The sequence below is a fragment of the Brienomyrus brachyistius genome, chromosome 11 (assembly GCF_023856365.1).
Source record: "Brienomyrus brachyistius isolate T26 chromosome 11, BBRACH_0.4, whole genome shotgun sequence".
NCBI classification, from domain to species: Eukaryota; Metazoa; Chordata; class Actinopteri; order Osteoglossiformes; family Mormyridae; genus Brienomyrus; species Brienomyrus brachyistius.
The window spans coordinates 8,635,207-8,658,635 of NC_064543.1; the positions used below are offsets into that span (position 1 = coordinate 8,635,207).

Here is a 23,429-nt window from a genome sequence, read left to right on the forward strand (position 1 = left end):
AAATCTCAGTGTGTGTAAGATCTTTGGACTGGTGGAGTGTAAACTCCTTGGTTACCCTATATTTTTTGTGTTTGCTATAACATTGCCCAAAAGAAACCTATTCTATAGCACATAATAAATTGATCTTATGAAGCTTTCAATCTAAGTTCATTGAAGAGGCAGGTGTTTCTCTCCTTGCTGATTCAATACTACATTTTCTCTCCTTGCACCACAAGGTGTTTATATCTGTACCCAGGTTCTGCAGGTTCTACCTTTCCTGCACAGAGGGAGCACAGCTGCCAGTAGAGCAGATGACTGAAAAGGTGCCTGTTCTGAGATTCAGTCGAGCAGCATTTCGCCGTTGAAGTCTTCGGCGGTTCTTGGGATCACTGTGACAACGTTAAGGATGAAGACTCGCAACCTTGAGGTTACTGGCTTGAGCCCCAGGAGAAGTCCACTATCAGGCTGCACTGATTCTTGCCCCACCTCTGCTCTTAACTGTTTTCGTGAGGCTATTTCAGGCCAGGTTCTAAGTTCACCTGGCGCTCCAGGTGTAGACGAACCGTTAACAGAAAGATAACCTAGAAACCTGCTGGCACCTCGGCCGTCTGCGGAGGAAGTCCCCCCACCCCCCCCACCCCACCCCCGCCGAGATGCTTCACCCACCTGTGCCCCTATGTTGATGATCTGGAACAAATTTTAGCTGTTAAATGATCTTGAAACATCCCTCTGTAATCCCTGCGCTGTGGATCGTTCCATAGAACTCACCATACTAGTTAAACTGGTCTAACATGCTGATTGTTATAAGTGTGTCTTCCCCCTTTATTTTTGGTGTAGCATGCATATGACATATTCTGCACAACAAATAAAATGGCAAGAAAGAAAGGCAGGACCTGCAGTGTCACTCAAATATCCACATTTATACAAATGTTCTTTGTTCACTAATAAAATACAACATTATGTTTTATAGATAAATAGGAATCGTTTATCTATAGCGTTTATCTACAAACCCAGACTTTGGTAGGCTAAGCTAAGTCAGTGTCATGCCACATTCTGGAGTCCATTGTAATGGTTCTCAACCTTTATTTCACCGCAATCCATATTTTACCACGCCAGCTCAGTCACAACCATATATCAAGTATAGGTTTAAATCAATGCTATTGCAATTTGCACTCTGCAATTTATGCCAGTCAATGCGAATCGCACAAATGTGATTGGATGTGCCAGTGAATTTTAAATTAAGCATCTGTGGTTTGGCTTCTTGGATTGGTTGAGTGTTCACAAATTTTGCGCTAAGCATTTACAGACCCAAGACCCTTATCGTGGATCAGCAAAAGAACTTGCGGGTTTTAAAATGCTTACATTTCCAACTCTGCCTCACAACCACTTCAGAACTTGCGATTTGGGTCGAAACCCATGGGTTGAGAAATGCTGGTCTATTGCATTGAAGTGGTTCAAAATCTCAGCACATGGTTCATAAAATGATTAATTTAAAGGCTTTACTTCTGCGGTCTGTATTTTAAACCTTGCATTTACCAAAGGTCTTAGTGAGATGAGAGTTTCAGTTCGGATGGGCAGGTTCTACAGGTGTCCTTGAAAGCTGACCGGCTGCTGTCATTAATAATGCATCATAGTCATTTATAAGCTCCCTTCTCCAATCATCTTTCTCCGAAGCATCAACAACACTAACAAGAGGCTTACTGCGATCAATTACTCTCGGGATCAACTGCAAATCTGAAGAAAAAAAATGCGTTTTATCAATCAACAGATTGTGTTTTTTACCGAGGTGTATTTTTTTTCCACTGTTTTCACTGTGGTAGTTTAGTCTTTGAGACGTGTAAAGGTGCACAAGGGCATAAGGGAACAAGGGCGGGCAGCTCAGGGCAGTGCGTCTCCTGCCAGGCTTGCAACACTGTCCCTTTCCCAGGTCTCATTTTGTTTCTGTTTCACCATTTGAACCGAATAATCATGGGTTTCATAATTATCTAACTAATCACGTGTGTGTGTGATGGGGCTGGGGGAGGGCAGAGAATTTAGAACCACATAAGAAAAAAGAACAGCCCGAGTTTGAACAATTGACTTGGTTGTGACCCAACTCCAGCCTCCTGTATTCAAGAGTAACTGGCTTAGTTATTATAGATAATTGTGCTTTTAAATATAACTTGGTAATGATTAACTGCTCAACACAGAGCTAAGTGATTTATGCCAGTTTAGAGTCGACACCAGCATTCCCCTGCAGACTAAGTATCACACAGCAGTAATAAGTCTTTTGTCACTTTTGCCCTTGGCAACCAACTTTCTGGAGTGCCATGTAGTCATGGATATTTTTGGAATGGTAGGAGAATGTGTTACCGCTGTTAATGAAACTTCATTACTGTCGAATGGAAGAGATTAAGGTTTAAAATTGCACAGCTGTTTCTGCTGTACAGGTCCATATGCAATGTGTTCCTGCTCCTTTTACAGCAAACTGTCTCTGTACATGGCCCCGGTGTGCGGGGTGACCGGCCCCGACGTGCCCTCTGCACCGTCCTGCGGGGTGACCGGCCCCGGCGTGCCCTTTGCATCGTCCTGCGGGGTGACCGGCCCCGACGGGCCCTCTGCACCGTCCTGCGGGGTGACCGGCCCCGGCGTGCCCTTTGCATCGTCCTGCGGGGTGACCGGCCCCGGCGTGCCCTCTGCACCGTCCTGCGGGGTGACCGGCCCCGACGTGCCCTCTGCACCGTCCTGCGGGGTGACCGGCCCCGACGTGCCCTCTCCACCATACTGCGGGGTGACCGGCCCCGGCGTGCCCTCTGCACCGTCCTGCGGGGTGACCGCCCCCGACGTGCCCTCTGCACCGTCCTGCGGGGTGACCGGCCCCGACGGGCCCTCTGCACCGTCCTGCGGGGTGACCGGCCCCGACGGGCCCTCTGCACCGTCCTGCGGGGTGACCGGCCTGGTCTAAGATGTCCCTTAAAACACTGATTTAGGTGACGAATTAAGTGATTTTAAGTAAGGAAACACTTGAACCATTAGTTCATTGTACCCCTAAAACTGGCATATACAGCATAGTCCTGCATACCTACAGGAAATAAGAACGACAGCGGTATCACTGTAAATCTACTGTAAATCCACTGAAGATGTTTAACTGAAATAAAGACACGGGATGGAGACGTCATTAAATGACTTTATTAACTTCCTGTTTTCATAGTAAGTGGTCTGGAAATGAATTCAGTTGCTAATAGTCTTTACTGTAAGCAGCTGTAGACGGTGATTCTAGTTATCAAGAAACTACAACACTACACTTACTGTATGTAAACCTTTTACTTAACTGAACCTATGGTTGACTGGAGCATTAAGAAAATACTTCACAAACCATTTCATAATTTCACTCATTTACTGTACCAGCATATAACAAAAAATATCAAAGTCACAAGGTCATGACAGCAAAACAGTAAATATTACCTCAAATATTTTTCCCCCCCAAATGATAGACTGGGAAAGAGAAGGAGAGAAAAACATTTCTTCTGTTTGACGTATTGGGATGCCAGGTCATTACACCTACAAGAACCTACACCCCATTCCACACCCACAGACATCAATGTGGAGTCGGTCCCCCTTTGCAGCTATAACAGCTGCCATTCTTCTGGGAAGGCTTGCCACAAGATTTTGGAGTGTGTCTGTGGGAATTTTTGCCAATTCATGGCAAAGAGCACTGGCACTGAAGTTGGACATGAAGGCCTGGCTCACAGTCTCTGTTCTAATTCATTTCAAAGGTGTTCGATGGGGTCGAGGTCAGGGCTCTGTGCAGGCCAGTCAAGTTCTTCCACACCAAACTCACCCAGCCATGTCTTTATGGACCTTGCTTTGTGCACTGGAACAGAAAAGGTCCTTCCTTCCCCAAACTGTTCCCACAAAGTTGGAAGCACAGAATTGCCCAAAATGGCTTGGCATGCTGAAGCATTAAGAGTTCCCTTCCCTGGAACTAAGGGGCCCAACCCCTTACATCATGGAGCACCCTTCCTCACAGTCTGCGAGAGATGCAGTCACTTACCATTGTCAAGCTTCAGTAGAAAACTCATTTATTCCATGAATGCAATAATGTAACTGCTACTAAATAACCCTTCTATTGTTGTTCTGTTATTGTTGCTGTTGCCTTTTCTGTATCATTGTTTGCATTGTAAAGCGTCCTTGAGCGTGAGAAAGGCACTATAAAAATAAAACTTTATTATTATTATTATTATTATTAACCCCTGAAAAACAAAACCATACCATTATCCTCCTCCTCCACTAAACTTTACAGTTGACACAATGCAGTCAGGAAGGTAATGTTCACCTGGCGTCCACCAAACCCAGACTCCGCCCTCAGACTGTCAGACAGAGACGCGTGATTTGTCACTCCACAGAACACGTTTCCACTGCTCCAGAGTCCAGTGGCAGCGTACTTTACACCACTCCGATGCTTAGCTTTGATGCTTGGCGATGTGAGGCCTGCATGCAGCTGCTCGGCCATGGAAGCCCATTCCACGAAGCTCCTGGTGCAGAGTTTTCATGCTGGGGTTAATGCCAGAGGAAGTTTGGAACTCTGCAGTTATTGAGTCAAGAGAGTGTTGGGGACTTTTATGCACCATGTGCCACCCTGCTCTGCCACCCACTTTACGTGGTTGGCCGCTTCACGGCTGAGTTTCTGTTGTTCCTGAACGCTTCCACTTTGCAATAATAGCACTTACATCTGACCATGAAATATCTAGCAACCTCCAACCCTGCCCACATGGAGAAGTTTTTTAAAAATGGCATATGATCCAAATCATATAAGCTGTTACTATGGTACTCAAAATTAATATATAGTCCCGTCCAATATAGACATATGTCCTATATTGATGCAAAATCCATACGAAATTAATGTATCGTCTACAAATGTCCTATATTCAAGTACAAGCCGTATTAAATGTAGTTTAATTAGTCATATGTCCATTATTCATGTAAAATACAAATTAAATTAAGTTCTATATTAATGTACAACGTATATTAAATGAATGTTTTGTCAGTATTAGTTTTTATGCATAATTCCTTGAATGAACTCAATTGAATAATGGACAGTGGCAATGAGTAATTTGATAAGGAAGAATCGAGTTTGTTCTGAGAACATAACATTCAATTTTCCATCCATCCATCCATTTTCCAAACTGCTTATCCTACTGGTTGCGGGGGGTCCGGAGCCTATCCCGGAAGCAATGGTGGGGCAGCCCATCGCATACTTACACACCATTCATGCACACCTACGGGCAATTTTAGCAAGTCCAGTTAGCCTCAGCATGTTTTTGGACTGTGGGGGGAAACCGGAGTACCCGGAGGAAACCCCACGACGACATGGGGAGAACATGCAAACTCCACACACATGTGACCCAGGCGGAGACTCGAACCCGGGTCCCAGAGGTGTGAGGCAACAGTGCTAACCACTGCACCACCATGCTGCCCCTCATGCAATTTTTATTCTGAAATAACAAGTAATGTATTTCCTACTAAAGCCGCATGTCATCACATATGGAAAAATGCTAAGTTCATGTAAGTTTTATATTCTTCCAATAAGCTTTTCCCTTAAGTGCTTTACATGTCAAGTGTATTTTTCGGTATGAATAAGGCCATAATCATACAAGAAAAAAACACCAAATTGTAGTGAACATATAAAAAAATCAGACATTGTCATATAAAATTGAAATTTGAAAAATGCTTGATAGACGTACATAAACCATGTGGTTTGTTTTTCATATGGGTGCTTCTGGGTTAATATCCATGACACATAAAGCAAACAAGTTATCAACAGTCTTCTAGTTTAATGGATGTTTGGTTGCAGCTCTTTGTGTTTTCACCTGCAAGCCACAGACTCATCATTGTTGGGTGATCAACATCAAAGTTCTTTGCGTATGTGAAGTGTGTGTTTTATGTGAGTGATGTTTGCAGGGTGTGTGTGTGTGTGTTTGGAGGGCGGGGGTTGTACATCATCACTGAGTGGAATTTTGATATCTGTGTATATGTGTTCTGTTTGTGTGTGGTGTATATAGTGTGTTTTCAATCGGTCGTAATGTGCTGTGCGTGAGGTGAGTGATATGTGTGTAGGTGATGTCTGTGGGTTGTGTGAGCTGTCGTAAACCAGGTGGGATGCTAAGTGAGGAAATTTAAAGAATCAGATGAAAAATTTAATAACTGCTCAAATATAATGTGGAAATCTAAAGAAATAAAGAAAATGACAGACATAGATGCACAGGCAGACAGACCAACAGAGAGAGACAGACAGGCCAATACAGAGAGAGACAGGCAGACACAGAGAGGCAGACAGACAGTCGGACCAACACAGAGATAGACAGAAAGACCAACAGAGACAGACAGTCGGACCAACACAGAAACAGACAGACAGATCAACACAAACAGACCAACAGAGAGAGACAAACACAGAGACAGACAGATGGTTGTTTGTTTAAATGCTTTACAGAAAATACTTTATACTGAAAATACTTTAAATTTACAGAAATCACTCATAAAATTCTAATTGAATTAATCATCAAGTACATCATATTATGCAAATTGTTTGACACTGCAAAGGGCCTGTTCGGTATTTAGTAGTATTTAAACCTACCAACCACTCATTACAGTGGAGATTACACTATGCTTTGACTGACCTCTGAGGAATTCCAATGTGCATTCAACTCCCTCCTGAAAATCCAAGTTGAAGTTGCAATAGGTGGCAACCAAAGTTGCAAGTGTTCAACAAATGTTTGAGCACGGCCCCAGGACCAGCTCACCCTCCATAGACAGCAGCCTGTTCTATGCTTTCATTGTTTTACCTGTAACAGATTTGAGGGAGAAAACAATCAGGCCAGCAAAGAGTCCGCTGTTCACACGCAGCTTCACTAAAGACTTTCAAACTCGGTGCTTCACAGCTGCACATTATCAGGGCTACCAAACCTTTCATCTGTGAAGTTAATCTGGGTATCTGCTTCCTTTCGATAAGAGGTAAACTGTCAAAAAAAGATTTACTTCCACCTTTATTTGCTTTATCAAAATTTCGGTGGGTCAAAGTTTTACGTACAAACCAAGGCGAATGTCTCTTTAAGCAGTATAAAAGACTCCAGAAGTTCAACAATGGGGTAAGCAGCCTCCGATAGGCAAACCGAGTTAACTGAGAGTTCATCTCTGGCTGTATTTAAGCTCCTACCTTTATGATCAACACCTTACTGTCCTTTGTGCCATGAGAGAATGCAGGCAACTCGGCCAAGACCTCATACAGTAAGCCAGTTTCCCAGCTTATTTTTACCGTCGTGTTCACCGTGACCAGCTAATCGGCTGTTCTTGCCATGTCATGAGTAGAATGGGGAACTTAATGCCGTATGTACAGTATGTTGACTGCGAAGGGCAGTCACAAATGTGTTTCGTCACAAACGTATCCCAGCCCTAGGCTCTCTGCTGTCCCCGTGACCACACACTTGACAAGATCAAGCAACTTGTCTGCAGCACTCATCTCTGAGTTCACGAATTGCTGTAGCTTCAACTTTTTCCTCTCGGAATTCAAACAGGTCCATATCGTCACCTATACATGTCTGGAAAGGCTGAGAAACATCTGTCAAATACTTCTTGAGTTATAGCACTAACAGCATCAAATATCTGAAACTGCCTTTTTGGCATTGCTATGCAGTGCTACTGCAATTTTGGGGTGATTAATCTCAAAATCTGACCCTTTTTAGTATGTCATCCACACCATGTGTCCGCAAAGTTTAACCCTCCCCTCAAGCTATTTTCACACGCATGCAATCAAAAAAGCAAAGTATCCTTCTGAGTTTGAATCCAGCCAGTTTCGCACCTCGGTAATTTATAAGGCTCCAAAATAAATCCTAATCGCAGACACTCCTTTCAGTATCAATCAATGCTAAGACATTCACACCAGTTCCTTGACGACACCAAAACTGTCCAACAGACTAACCGGATTCTGTTTACATACTGCAGCTCCTACCATCAGGGCAACCTTCACCAAAAAAGGTCTCACTTCAGCAAGGAAGTCAAACGAGGGTGACAAGATGGGCAGCAATTCTGTTATTTCCTGTAACGATAAAATGGCGCAAACCTAACAAGACTACAGCACAGAAATCGGTTGTTATACCCGAATTAAGTCCCAGCTAAACAAACGTGGCGAGATTAAAGAGGTGAATATTAATGATGGCTTTTATTTACAATTTCATTAAAATCAGCCAACAATGACTACCTCAGACACCTTTCACATCCTCCTCTTTAACATGTAGCTGGGCACATTAATTTAGTAGCACTGAAGATGCCATGTGCACCATGGCAAGTGAAATGCAGAGCAGGTGATGCAGTGTATGGATTTGTCAAAAATCCAAAAATCTAACCGTAGAAGAGAGCAGTAAAAATACCAGAATCAATTTCTCGTAGTTTAGCTATATGGGTCAGTTTATGGAGCCCTTGCTTTGGACCAAGTACCCCCTGATACACGCCCATAAGCCACTTTAATGCAACCTTTCGCAAGGAGAAGAGCCCATACAGTTTAAACATGCCAGGCGAAGGAAGAACCATGTGAGTAACCATTTCTAAAAAGGCAGTAACTTTTTACGGCCCACTGTCTTAATTCAATTTATACTTTGAACTTAAAAAGCAGCAAATTCTCTACAAGACGACTCCACACAAACTCACAACACAGATATCCACACATATTAGTGATATAACTTTCGTTGAAAGTCAACTGTTGAGTGGAGAAGCCTGGTGGGAAGACACACTGTCCCCCCCCTTACAGGCAAGTAGGAAAAAAAAATAAAGTTCCTCTCCTATTTCTCCTGACCCCCGCCCCTCGCCCAGAAACAAGACGAACATGTTCTCCATAAACAATGTTTGTTTGTTTTTTTTGTTTGTTTTTAAAAAAGGAGTCATTTTCCTCCAGCTTCCGTGGTTGAGCCATGACCTGCTCCCGTCTCCGGGGTGACACGTCCGCTGGCATCCGGACATTCATCCGCAGCCGCCTCCTGCGTCTTGGAGGGGGGGCCGTTTCCCTGCTGTAGGATCTCAGTGGCCTCGTGTTCCAGCACCTTGGAGGGCGTGAGAGGCTCCAGGCTAACTAAGCCGTGCTTTGAGCCGCTAGGGCTCACACTCTCCCGTTGGTCTTCCTTCCTCAGGAACTCCTCGAAGGGGACGCCGTCCCCGGCCTGCTCGCTCTCATCCCTGGCAGTAGAGCAGTCGCCCCGTTCAGTGTTGGGAGGGGATGTGTCTTTGGGGCCGCCACCCTCATCTTGGGCCTCGGCCAGGCCGGGATCTGCGGGGGGGCCCGGGGTCTCGCTCTGCTTGCCGTGTTCGGGGTGTGGGGTTTCCCCGGAGTTGGGCTGCTCTGGCCCTCCGCTCAGCGTTTCGGAATCCCCACTTCCAGAAGCTTCCTTCGGGCTCGAGACAGGCACCGAGTCCTGGACCTCGTCTTTGTCCTTCCTTCTAAATTGAAAACAAGAAGCAGAAACAAAAACTCAGGACACAAAACGAAGTAAAGTGACACACACACACACACACACACACACACACACACACACACACACACACACACACACACACACACACACACACACACACATACACATGAGTCTTTTGGAAAGCATCCCTACCCGTTCGTCTCGGTGGAGGACGGCTCACTGCTACAGCCATTACTAGCAACTTCATTGTCCTACAGGCAGAAACAACAGGACACATTCTTAGCATCCTTTACATTTTACGGACTGGGGGTCTTTGTTGTCCGTAAAGATTCATTGGACAAACCTTGGGGTCACTGAGGTCCTGACAGGACTTAACATCAGGCTCAGATCTGTGAAGTGAAGAGTGATTAACTGTCATTGGTGACACACCACAGCACACGTCACGCAACAATGAAATGTGTTTAACCAATACGTGACACTGTGACATAGCGGGGGGCAGCTAATTCAGTGCCCGAGGAGCAGTGCTTTGGGGGCGGTACCTTGCTCAGGGTACATCAGTGGTACTTTGCTGGTTGGGGATTCGAACCAGCAACCTTTCGATTACAGGTGCGCTTCCCTAACCTTCCCAAGGTCTCCCCAAAAACTCACACCCATACTGCTACAGTCTTGGTGCTTGGTGATGTAATTGAAAGAAGGAACCATTTTCAAATAAAAAACGGCAGTAATCTCACAGTATGATCGCATAAGGTGGGACGGTGTGTAACTCAGTGGATTCGGGCATTGTACCCGTGACCAGAAGGTTGTGGGTTCAGCAGAGTAATCATATCACTGTTCGGACTTCGAGTGAAGACCTCAAGTGAACTAGGGGTACGGGCTGACCCTGCTGGCCAATCCCAAACTTTAAATTTTAACAAAATGAAAACAAATAGTTGTTTTAAATCAGTGTAATGGCAAAAAACATTATTCTCACGCAATGTTGGGGGCGAATTTGGGGAAAATTACCACAATGACAGATTATAAATCCCATAATACAAAGCTGGAAATACTCACTCAGTTTTTTTGGGTTGAGCAATGGAAGTTCCTGTCGAAATGAATAGGGGACATTCAAAAAGTTACCGACTGCTGACAAAAGCCACACAGGGGCGAAAGAGACTCGGGACACGGTGCAGCCAGAACTGACCTTTCTCAATGATGACCTGGCATGTGTGGTGCGGCCTGTCGATCAGGTGTTTGGTCATGAGGTCGCTGCCGGAGGCGTCCTCCAGGAAGTCGCAGTTAAGGCACACCAGCGTTAAGCTCCTGCAATGTGTAGCAGCTCGAAATCTGAGCTTTTCAGAATAAAACTGCTTAAAACAATGGCAAGGCCACGGCACAGCAAGCACCCAAAACAAGAATTACAACAACACTGGTATAAGGAGACATTTTCAGAAATATCCCATTCCTATTTTGTGTTTAAGGGAGTGATTACACCATTAACGCTGTAATTATACCAATCACGGCATTAACCGTGAAAAGCATCAGCCATCTTTGATTTGACAGCCACTTCCTGCTCCGCAACATCCCGAAAGGTCACATCCGCGACGGATGCAGAAAGTCTCCCATACCGCAGCTTTCCGGTCGGCTTGCGCATCTTCCGAAACCGGTCCCTGGAGATGGCGCTGTGAAACCTAGAGAGACGACAGCTCCGGTCACACGGCCCTCGCGGGGAACTCGGAGTGAGGCGGGAGCGCGCTGCGTTTCGCCGTTTCAGGAGCTACCTGATCATGTGGTTCTCAAACGACTTCTTGCAGCTGGTTTGATACTTGCACGCGCTGCACTTCATGACCAGGGGATAGTGCCCGTAAAAGTCCTTGACTTCTGTATAACATTCAACGCACAACTGTGCCCCAAATTCATTTCTGACAAGAAAGAGAGAGGGCAAAGGAAAAAAAAATCAGCAAAGAAACATTCACCACGTATTTTTGCATGAAGACAAGATGGTGGACTCACTGGAGGCTCTGCAGGGCCTGGTTGCTGCGCTCCAGCTGTCTGGAACTGGACAGACGCTCCTGCCGCCGACCCTGGATGGTTCGGGACTTGGCCGCACTGGCTGCCTGCAGGGACTTGGATTTCACCGTGCTGACTGGCGACTTTCCCAGCCGCCGGGGGGTTGGACTGCTGGGGGCCAGGCTGACGATAGACTTTTCGGGAGTTTTGGGGCAAGTGGAGGAACCGCCGGACAGAGATGCTCGGATCGTCACCTTGAAGGGCGAGGGGAGCAAAACCCGAACAAATAAATACTGCAAAATTCACGACAGGGGTCCGGAAAGGCATGTGTGTTTGTTAGAGGATGAACCTTGGTTCCAGGAGGGAGGCCTTCCAGGGTCCTCGGTTTCTTGAAGGTCCGGTGTAGCTGTGCCCTGTGGTCCGATCTCTCCTTGTACGTGAGGAAATTTAAACGGCATTTACCACATCGATGAATCCCCTTTTTCTGGGGGGGGGAAGCAAGTTAAAAAAAAAAGATGTGTGAATAACAAACAGTTAATGCACATCACAGAGAAAATATACAGTGATGTGCAAAAGCCTTAGACAAAAAAAATGTCTAAATGACAGTCAAGTTGGTGTTTGTCAAACAGTGCTAATGAAACCATTTTAAAACCACTCCTGAAGTCACCACAGGATGAGATGCCAACCCAGCGCAGGGCACACTCACACACACACTCACACACCACTCACACACCATTCACACACCATTCACACACACACTCACACACCATTCACACACACATTCACGGCAGTTTGCCAAGTCCAATTAACCTCAGCATGTTTTTGGACGGTGGGGGAAACCTGGAAACCCCACAAACGATGGGAAGGACATGTGAGCTCCACACACGCAGACCGAGGGTAGCGACTTCTGGTCCCAGAGGTGTGAGGCAACAGTGCTAGCCAATTTCATTAATTAACTAAATTTCACCACCAGCCCAATTGACCAATATGTGGAATGGCTGTAGGTCCCGGAGAGGCTGGGGAGGTGATGCATTATTTATCTAGCTATCCAACAAGATATCAGTAACTTTTTGGAGAATGGAAGAAATTCCTGTTGGTTTTTATTGTGTTACAGTTAATTTGTATATGTTCTAATCAAATAATTTTTTTCTGAGCAAATCTACATTTACAATTCAGATACAGCTCTGAACATTTCCTTTGACTGCCTAAGACTTCTGCACAGTACTGTATGTGAAAAAGTGAAAAGCCCGTGCGTCATGTGGCCGTGTGCTGATCTACGAGATCCATTTCCGCAGATTACCAGCCCTCTGCTGACTTTCGGATGCAGTACAGCGGTCGTCAAATCCCCAAGGATCAAAACTGCATCGTGCAGATTTCTCTCCGTCAGACGAAAAAGCAGCACTAAGCTAAGCTAACAGCACCGTGCAGGGCCTCCATTCAAAGGGACAGACATTAGTCAGCGGCTCATAACAGGACCCAACCAACAGAATCCTGGGCCAGAGACCCACATCCTCGCACCTGATGTCGCATGTAATGCTGCATGTAGGTATGGCCGCTCCGCAGGACTTTGAGGCAGAAGGGACAGAGGAGGTCCTTGGTGTTCTCATGTACACTTCGGAAGTGGCTCTCCACCTCAGAGAAGAACGACGACCTGAAGTTGCAGACCTGGAGAATGTACGGCTCAGTTTTGGCATTTATTTGTATCTTTTCAAAAGAGACGATCAAAAACAAAAAGATTATTCAAACCCGTTTCATGAAGAAGGATTTCTTGTTTGGCCAGATAACTTGTTGGATTTATGGTAGTCTGGGTTAAATGTGAGTGGATGAAGATAAAGTCCATTTAAAACGAAGTACCTTAAACAAGCAAGAAATCCTGCTTTATGAAACAGGCCCCAGGGTGGTCGATTTGAATAATCTTGCCTCGTCAAACCGCTGTGAGCCCGTTGCCCGCCTACCTGGCAAACATAGGGCATTTCCCCTGGCTTGTGGTTGAACTTCATGTGTTCCAGGAGTGCCTGTTCACTTTCAAAAGCCAGCTCACAGATCTTACAATTAGCTGCAGAAGACAGGAAAACGGCATTAAACTCGGGAAAACAACTCCTTGCATAGACGAATGCCAACATCACAATGCTAAGTTAAAGGTAGAGCAGATGCTAGCGTCAGAGAAAGGCTTAGTGGAAGAGCGAGTGCGGCCTGGCGTACTGGTGGACTCGTAGGGGCTGTGGGCGCTCTCGATGTGGCACTGCAGCTGGAAGGGCGTGGCGTACTGCCGGTAACAGTGCTGACAGGTGGTGTGGCTCTCCCAGCTCTCGTTACTCTGCTTCTCCAGCTCCAAGTGGTGCTTCATGTGGTTCATGAACCTGCGGAACACCACAGGCATCAGGTCGCGTCCCCGAGAGCCCTGGGTCCGGGTCCGCACGCACGCACGCACACACACACACACACACACACACACACACACACACACACACACACACACACACACACACACACACACACACACACACACACACACACACACACACACACACACACACACACACACACACACACACACACACACACACACACACACACACACACACACGTCTGCATGTCCCGTCACTCGCACGCCTGCCGGCTTCCTGACGCTGCTTTCATGTGGCTTTTTGAAAGTTCCAGAATGAGTCAAAAAAAAAAGGACCTAAGACCACAAACACTTTCAGGGTGTATTTTTATTTATACTGGCGTCTTTTCGCAGAGAAACACTTTCCTGGACGCCTCCAACATCCGTCTGATTCTCTTGAATGCAACGCCGCTCCTTCGTTACCAGGGGTCTCCCCATACATCTGCCATTTCCCCAAATGTGTGTTTTCCCACTCTGAATATTCCAGAAGCATATGGAGTTAACGTGGGGATATTAACCAAAAACGCAGCTAGTCAGCAACATCCAGTGTCTGAAAAAAGTAAACTAGGTTCTGTCAGCTCTGTGCTGTCCACACACACACACACACATACACACACACACACACATCTGCCATTATAAACGCAGACAGCTACCGAAATCCTGCTTTCATTTAACGGTGGGTTTCCCCCCGCTGCCACCACAAATCTCCGGGAGCTTCACAGAGGCCGCGGTTTGTCAAGGAAAATTCCATTTCTCAGTGCGCACTCTGCCATTTTGCCATCCTTTAACAGAGCTTACAGGGACGACGGCTGCACGGCTGCCAGATGTGCAACACAGTACAAGAAGTCCCCTCTTAAAAGAGCTTACGGAAGGCTTCTTTTTTCCTGCTGTACCCAGAGCAAAGCTGTTTAGCTCATGCAGGTCCTACGCAGCCTTTACCGCCAGCTCCAAATGGGATTTTCAGCTCTTAACTGCCTGTCCAACGTGGCCAACAGACAAGAATTCCTGCTGTTGTCTCATTTGACCCCAATCAGTCTGTATGAACAGAAGTCGTCAATTATTCACCTGTCAGTTTTTTTACCTCGATCTTTTGTTATTTCTTGTCCACTGGGGCCTTTATTCCCAAAGGTGGTTGTTGTTCTGTTTCTGAACATGTAGCAGACGACATGACGATACACTTGACATATACAAACCCCAGAGAGGAATGACGAGATTCGGAGGAGTGTATGTATTTAATGACATCACCAAAGAGGAGCCACCACGAAAAACACGAAACTAGAAACATGGGAGCCTGTGTTCACGTTGAGCGCCGCGATAATTTATGTCGCTGTCATACTGAAAGGAACAGCTACTCTGTCAAAATAACGTGCCAGTCTCCTGTAAAGGGGCAGCTCACCCCAAAATTGAAAGAAAAAAAAAAAAACTATTCACTGCATTTTATCCATCAAGGTTGTTCTGCTGGGAGTTGCCAAGTTTTGGAGATATTGGCCAAAGAAATGTCAGTCTTCTCTCAAACATAATGGGAGCTAGAGGCATTTTCATTGGCAAAAAAAAAACATTTGAAAAAGTCAACAGCAACGTCTCTTACAAGCAATAATGACCCAGTTAGCAAAGATAATTCACTTTGTAGCGAGCAGTTTAATGTGGGAACTATCCCCCTCTTCTGAACCCCACATACCAATTGCACCACTGCCCAGAAGATATTGCTGAGGTGCTTGTGCTCCTATCTTCTGCACAGCACTGAAGCCCCTCTTAAGCCCACTGTAGAAGCAATGCCTGGGGTTGACAGAACTCTGTGACTGTGATCCTTTATACTGGTCGGTTGAAACAAAATCTTAGTCTGGATTTTTACCTTCTGGACCTGAACTATGCACCTCTGCTGATGCACTAAAGCAGTGGATCGCAGTCTTTTTTGCATCGCGACCCAATTTCTACCACGCGAGCTCAGTCGCAACCCTATCCAACAAGTTATCCGGCTAATCAAGAAATCCCGCTTCATGACACCAGCACACTTGATTTGAATAATCTTATTGTTTTTTTTTTTTTTAACTGTGCCGTACACATTCTCCACAAGGTCTGTTAAATTATTAATGTTAAATTATCACCATGCCAGCCCAGTCAGAACCCTATATCAAGTGTAGGTTTAAATTAACGCTATGACCCAGCATGCATTGCGCTCTGCAATTAGCGCCAATCAATGCTAACTGCACAAATCTGATAGGATGTGCCAGTGAATTTTAAATTAAGCATCTGTGGTTTGACTTCTTGGATTGGTTGGGTAGTCACTAGTTTTTTTTTTATATATATATATATTTGCAGACCCAAGACTGGTTTATATAGGTTAATTCTGGTACCGTGGCTGGGAAACCTGGATCGTGGATCAGCATAGGAGCTCGCGGGTAATTCAAATGCGTAAATTTCCAACTCTGCCTCGGAAGTTGCTGGGTCGCGACCCACGGGCTGAGAATCAATGCAACAAAGCACGCAGACAGCCGTGAAGCCCCACCTGATGTTGCTCTTCAGGATCTTCAGGCAGCTGTTACACTTGAAGGTGGTGAGCGCCTTCTCCTCCTTGACCTGCACCGTGTCTCCCTCATATCTCCCATAGTAGAAGTCGGATACAAGCATGATGATTTTACCCTTCCCAGTGGTCTTCACGTGCAGAGGTGAGGACGGCCGGTCCGGCGTGGACGTCGTAGGGAACACGCTGTTTATCAAATCATAGCAGCAGTACTGAGGGACGACAAAGAAGCTAGTGAGTCCTTCTGGAAGCAGCATCCTCCCCGCAGAGCTGCCTACTGACCGTATAACCAAAAATAGGCAGGAAATGCTGATTCTACTATCAGAACTTGCCCAGACATGCCTGGACCTTTAGCCAGGGGGAATTCAGGCCCACCTTCATGTGGCGTTTCATGGGATCCGGAAGGATGAACTGAATATTGCATTTTGGACATTTTTTCTTGAAAGGTGTTCCATTCTGCATGGAAGCCGCGGCATCGGGGGGCCCTAGGAGAGAGAGAGAGAGAGACGAGTGACACTTCCACACGCTGCTGTCCGTTCCATCACCTGGCCTCTGAGGTGGGTTGGGGGGGAGTGGGAGCAGGAGACACACACCAGGTTCCAGCTTCATCTTCTTGACCGGGCTCATCGAGTTAGGCTGAAAAGTTCGCTTCACTGTGCTGCCGTTGCCTGCAGAGGGCGCTGTCAAGGGGTAACCATGAATGAAAAAATACTGGTTAATAGTTTAGGCCCACACATGAGAATTCCTTGGGTCGAGGCTGCGCCGTCATACCTGAGTGACTGCCGGCATGCAGAGCCGGCAGAGGCGAGCTCTTCTGATTGGCCGAGGTGCCTGGTTTGGCCTGTGACGCCGAGCAGCCCAGCTGAATTGGCTGAAGCGTGGCCGAGTTTGTGTGCACGGCCTGCAGGGTACTGGTGGTGAACTGCGGGGGCGGCTTCGAAGGCCCCTGCTTGGCCTGAGGAGGACTCTGCATGCTGGTCAGGGTGACAACGTTGTTCTGTATGAGCTGCACCTGGGGCCTGTGGATGACCCCCGGCACTGGGCCAGCGGGGGCCACCGGCTGCAACAGCTGCTGTCCAGCTGCATGGACAAAAAAATAATAATGTCACAGTGGACAAACAGGTACTGACTCCCCCCTAATTACTTCAATTGCCCTAAGTCAAGTCATGCTTGTTATGCATTCACAACCATTTTTACATTATGCATTTATAAGAAATCATCAGTACATGTTAGATGCCAAATCAGACACATGAATTAAACAGCAGGCACAGTAATCGGGTGGGGGGGGGGGGAGTGAAATGGTTATATAGAGTTAAATTCTTAATCATTTAAGCAGCTCTCATCCGAGTTAACATATAATGCCCATCTAAGGAGACGTCTTCATGATGGATGCTATAGGAAAGGTATTGGTGACCCAAGGTTAAACCCCCCCCCCTACAAGACTCACACAGTCAAAAAAAGTCTAAACATGCAGACAAGATGAATTTAAGAGATTGGAGGCGCAGTGGGCAACACTGTTTCCTCACAGCTCGGGGGGGGGGGGGGTTCAGATCCCACCTCGAGCCTTAGACTAGCCTTCAAAGACACAGTTAGGTTTAACAAACAAAACAAGAAACGTGGTACCTGGAAGTACAGCAAAAGATGTACCACTAGTGTACTGACTTCCAAGTGGTGTGATGAAGGTGGAGTTGTTTGGTATCTGGGGAGAAGTCAATATATATCCCTGATAGATCAGAAACACAAAAACATTTTGATACAACATACCACATGAGTGGCAAATCCTCAGCTAGCATGTCATTGAAAACACCGCATTAGTTACTTAAGATCATCAAGCAGGTAAAAAAAAAAAAAAAAAGGCAGATGTGTTTTCGGTGTGGTTACCTGATTGTTGATGATGATGGGCTGCGGGGACACTGTCGTCAGGGCGTGAGACACGTTCTGTGCGGCAGCAGGACTGGACCCAGGCTGGGACGTCACTGGGATGAGCAGGGACTTGGCCATTGGCTGGGGTGCCGCTCTGACCGTGAGCTGAGCAGGACCCGAGGACACAGGCTGTGTGCTGGCAGGAGGCTGCGAATGTCTCTGAGTGGGAGCCACTGTGCCACTTCCAGCCCTCTGCGCTGGAGAAACAGGCATGGGGTTCTTGACCGGTGCAGGAAGCTTACGCCACTGACTGGGGGCTTTGACGACAGGAGCGGGACCTGAGGACAAAACACACGAGAGCTGAAACTGAATCAGGATAATTTTTTTGTCACATTTTCTGGTCACTCCAAGTGAAGAGCAGCTCAGCAGAGGCGAGTATAGAATACAAGCATTCATACTTGGCCTGGTGTTCGGAGTGACTTTGGAGGCACGAATCTCTCCAACAAAGATGGGCTCATCATCATCCTCGTCGTCATCATCTACTAGATTTATCTCTGGTATTCTCCTTTGCCATGGCTCCAACTCCTCTTCCTCACATTCCATAAAAAGCTCAGACATTTTGATGCTGTTATTGGGAAAATGTCCTGATGCAAACAAATGTCATCAAGCGTCAGGAACCTGTGATGGTAAGATAAAACCACAGACCTAAACATGCTGTTGCATCAGATCATGGGACAGTCTCTTTCATAACGTGATGTTCGTGCAATAAATAACTATCAATACATGCAGACTGCATTACAGAATTCATTACTTCGTCAATTATATAACGCTTGGTTAATGCAAATGTTCATCAGTATTCTGACATGGACAATCAGATCTTTGAAAAACCGAGACCGGGGGTGATTATAGGCTGCACCGAAGATTCAAAGAGAGGGACAAGTAAAGCAGGTAATTTTTCAGGGATCGCGCAATCGATTATGAAAAGCAGACAGTGGAGATAATAATGTATCCCGAACCGGCCCTCGTCCTTCCATGGACGTATTGTAAACAATAGCAGCGAATGGTTACATATAATCCCAAGGGAAATAACTCAACTTTTCATTATCTTCTTAAAGACGGCACCGGGCGTATCTTTTCTGCTCGGCTATGATCGAACATGCACGTATTGCAAATGCATTTGTCTGTAAAACGTTAAGCATTGATCAGCTGGCGCGCATTACAGTAACAACCAGCCGAACATGGCGTCCGGCGCAACAACTGCGGCTGCTACACACCGTTCCGACTCTTAATTTTTTTCATCACTGCGCCGAAACGCAGAAGAAAATGTTTCTCTCTCGCGGATAACGTAATTACATAACGTTGTGCAAATTAAAGACGAGCTTACCGTTCGTATGCTATAACTATTTAGCATTATACACAATTTAAGCTTGGCCGGGACCGTTCCATGGGAGTTTGCAGAATGCCGCGGTGCATGACGGGTACGACCAGCTCCTCGATGGATTCCTGACACGCCGCTCGCTGTTTCCTTCCGTCTTCGGTTCACAAGTCATTCATGCCCGTGTGGCACAGACTGGCTCCTATAAGAATGGGAGACCTGGTCATCATAGAAGTTACGGGTAGTGTGCTTTTTTTGTAAAAAAAAAATCACTGCATTATTTTCTGTTTTCTAGCCCATGAGTAACACTAGAGGATGCCCCCTCCTTTTAAGTCACCCTCTTCCAGAAACGTAGGCCTTTGGTGTGATGGGCACAAATCGGAATAGGTTAAATTTATTACAATTACAATTTTCAAAAAACATTACGTTAGTGTGACTTTTCATGTATATCGAATCTTTTATAGTGTGATATATCTTTAAATATACCCGCACAGGTCACTATTACAGTCAACTCCAAAATAATTTACATCCTTCATGAAAATGAGCTGAAAATAATATATACGAAGAACTACGCGTGCAATTACTTGATTTGTGAGGTGATTTGTTGGGGTTAAGCAAATGGGTATGCCTCATGATTTTATTTTCAAATAGAGTTTTGGAACAAAATAAAGTTGTCCTTTAGTGAAACAGATTTTTATTAAAAATGCAGATTCCAAAAATACTGGAACCCCAAATTTCAGTATTTTTCCATGTTAACATCTGCTGAATGCAGCCACATATTCGATTGCTTAACCTTGGTATCCTGGATGTATTTTTAACCTCTTATTTTTGCATGTGAATTTGGACCATCAAAGTGAAGGAATGGGGGCGGCATGGTGGTGCAGTGGTTAGCACTGTTGCCTCACATCTCTGGGACCCGGGTTCAAGTCTCCACCTGGGTCACATGTGTGTGGGGTTTGCATGCTCTCCCCATGTCTTTGTAGGGTTTCCTCCAGGTATTCCAGTCCTCCTCCTCTCCCCCCCCCCACAGAATCCAAAAACATGCTGAGGTTAATTGGAGTTGCTAAATTACCCATAGGTGCGCATGTGTGAGTGGATGGTGTGTGAGTGTGCCCTGCACTGGGCTGGCCCCCCCATCCTGGGTTGTTCCCTGCCTCGTGCCCATTGCTTCCGGGATAGGCTCCAGACCCCCCACATCCCAGTAGGATAAGCTGTTTGGAAAATGGATGGATGGATGGATGGAATTGGAGCAACTTTGAAATGTTCTTTGAATTTTTGAAACTTGATTTTTTTGTAATTTGTATCTTTAAACCCTGAATTTGTTTTATCTTGAATTTGTGAACATGGAGAAATAGCAGCGAAACTGCATTATAGAAAATTTGAAGAAAAAAAATCAGATGCATATTTCCAATGCAGAAATATTCAATGTTAGAATTTCAGTGGAATATAAAATTCAAATTATGAAGAGATGGACTTACTTCCATATAGATTTTATGTCCAGCTGACATCATGTGCACTGATGCAAGTTGGCTGCGCATGTGCAAGAAAATTGACCAAGATAGTAAAGCACCATGTGACCCCTCCCAGACTGTGAAAACCAGGGCACCACTGGAACCACCACACACTGTATTACTGTAAGTTAATAATACACAACCCTAGTAACAACTTTAAAACTATTAAGAAAAGGCCTACCAGTTTCATTACACTGCTCATATTTGTGTTTGTTGCAATACATCTGTCCTCTCCTGGGGCCTCATTTATCAAAGCTGCGTACGCACAAAAAGACGCCCCAAATATGCATACGCAACTTTTTACGCAAAATCCCAGATTTATCAATCAAAACTTGATGCAAAAAAATGCATTTATTTATAGAAGCTCAGGAGGAGGTGTACACAGCCATGTGGATAAATCAGGAAAAAGTCAACACCCATTCTAAAGCAGGGAACTGCAGGGAGGCCAGCGAAATGACCAAACACACGCCAACAAATATCGCCAACCCTTGCCTTCATGCAAGAAAAATGTGAACTGGGATGTATTTTGATTATTATTACTTTTATTTATTATTATTATTTTATTGATTTATTCTTTTTATTTGTGTAAGCCGACAACTATAATTTTGCCTTGAAGAATTTAATTTGCCCTTACAAATACTACTTCTTGTCATTTCTTCCCATGAATTGAAAATACTTGTAATTGTCACTAATTACACTAAATGTGAATTAGGCATTAGACACTGGCATACATGCATCTACATATGAAAACCATCACAGGACTGTAATACAGCATAATGGGGTTCTTGCTAGTGACTAAATAAATAGAAGGATTAGATGGGAACAAGTTTTCATGGGGGGGGGGGCGGGGGGTATAGTCCTGGGTATGACGTTAAACTGCATCCGGCCCTGCAAGCGGTTCTCCAACTTGCTGGGAAACAATTTTTGGGGGTTGGTGGCAGGATTGGCACTCCAGCTACCGTGAAACAACTCACAAATGCTCAATTAAAACAAGCTAGATACTCTTCTGCTCCCTGTGGGAGTAACTCTGTTGCAGCCGCCTGTAGGAAGGCTGCACACACCATGAAGGGGATGGGGAGGAGCCTTCGGGAGCCCCATCAATGGACGACTCGAAACTCAGGCTAAGGGACTCCTTGGGTGTCTTGTCTGTCGTCTCAGTGTTGCTCCGACCATAGTGAGTAATGTCTCGTTGAGGGAGACATTTTACTCGCAACTTCGCTCGGTGGTTGAAGGTTGCCCACGAGGAGACACTCCTCTGGCCATGGGTGACTTCAGTGCGACCACAGGCACTGACAGGGCTGGCTAGAAGATTGTGTTGGTCCCCATGGGTCTGGAGACCGGGGTGAAAGTGGCTCCATGTTCCTTGACTTTGCGAAAGGTCAGGGGCTGCAGGTCATTGGATCCGGATTCCATCACCCTTAGCTGCATCATTGGACTTGGTACTCCAGTACTGGTGGTGCGGGGAAGGAGATCGATCGCATCCTCGTATGCAGACACTGGAGGCTCCTGCAGAACTGCAGGCTCTACAGAAGTATCCAGCTTGTGAATTCTGACCACAGACTTGTTGTTTCTACTCTGAGTATTCAGCTTAGATCCTAGTCTGTCCTGTGATGGGTTTGTGCCCTATCCAAGGTTATTCCATACTTTGCTCCCATAGGCTCTAAACCAATTGCAACCCTGAAGAGGACAAGTAAGTACAGAGAATGGATAGAGCTATCATGTCCACCAAGGTTATTTTTTATTTATTTGTCTACTGTTTTCACTGTGTGTGACGTCTTTGCACTTCGTCTGGTTTGCATTAAATTTATGTTTCCTTACACTGTAGGTGAGCAAGCAAATGTAAAAGCTCTTCAGCTTTCCTAATGTAACTGTGGCAATCGACTGCACACCAAATCAAATTGAAGTTTATTTATCAAAATGCATGACAGTACAACATGCAGTAGTAGATGCAGACAATGGAATAAGTGCTAATTAAGATACTTTTGTCAATCAAAAGTCATTTAATGCTATTAACGCCAACATGTTGTCGACAGCCTCGTGCCCATTGCTTCCGGAATAGGCTCCGGACCCCCCGCGACCCAGTAGGATAAGCGGTTTGGAAAATGGATGGATGGATATTTAACCATATTATCATTCCACAAAGTACAAGTACACGGACAACAAAGTTTGGTGTCTAATTCATAATCCAAAAGAGTAAGATAAGGTAAAAGTGCTAGAAACAGCTGTGCAATATAAAGCAATCAGCCATAACATTAAATCTACTGACAGATGAAGTGAATAACCTTGATTATCTCATTACAATGGCACCTGTCAAGGGTGCCATTAAATTTTAGGCAAGTGAACAGTCAGATTTTGAAGTTGATTTGCTGGA

At 45.6% G+C, this 23,429-nt stretch overlaps 1 protein-coding gene across 4 annotated transcripts; it reads right to left on the bottom strand.

Moving 5' to 3' along the window:
• Positions 1-8,154: 8,154 nt before the first annotated feature.
• znf280d (zinc finger protein 280D) lies at positions 8,155-19,714 on the bottom strand. Of its 4 annotated transcripts, none has more exons than XM_049031349.1 (20): positions 19,557-19,714; positions 18,631-18,850; positions 18,191-18,510; positions 17,933-18,008; positions 17,081-17,389; positions 16,903-16,989; positions 16,685-16,794; positions 16,295-16,521; positions 13,605-13,762; positions 13,358-13,458; positions 12,921-13,067; positions 11,752-11,886; positions 11,406-11,656; positions 11,174-11,314; positions 11,021-11,083; positions 10,597-10,739; positions 10,467-10,497; positions 9,760-9,805; positions 9,609-9,667; positions 8,155-9,441 (listed from the first exon to the last, which is right to left on the bottom strand). In XM_049031349.1, exons 2-20 carry the CDS (start codon positions 18,788-18,790, stop codon positions 8,889-8,891), a joined length of 3,117 nt encoding a protein of 1,038 aa, XP_048887306.1. In that variant the 5' UTR covers positions 18,791-18,850; positions 19,557-19,714; the 3' UTR covers positions 8,155-8,888. The 4 variants fall into 4 exon arrangements, with proteins under 4 accessions (XP_048887306.1, XP_048887305.1, XP_048887302.1 ...); XM_049031348.1 differs by having other exon boundaries at positions 10,597-10,715; positions 17,933-18,032; XM_049031345.1 differs by having other exon boundaries at positions 17,933-18,032.
• Positions 19,715-23,429: the final 3,715 nt, after the last annotated feature.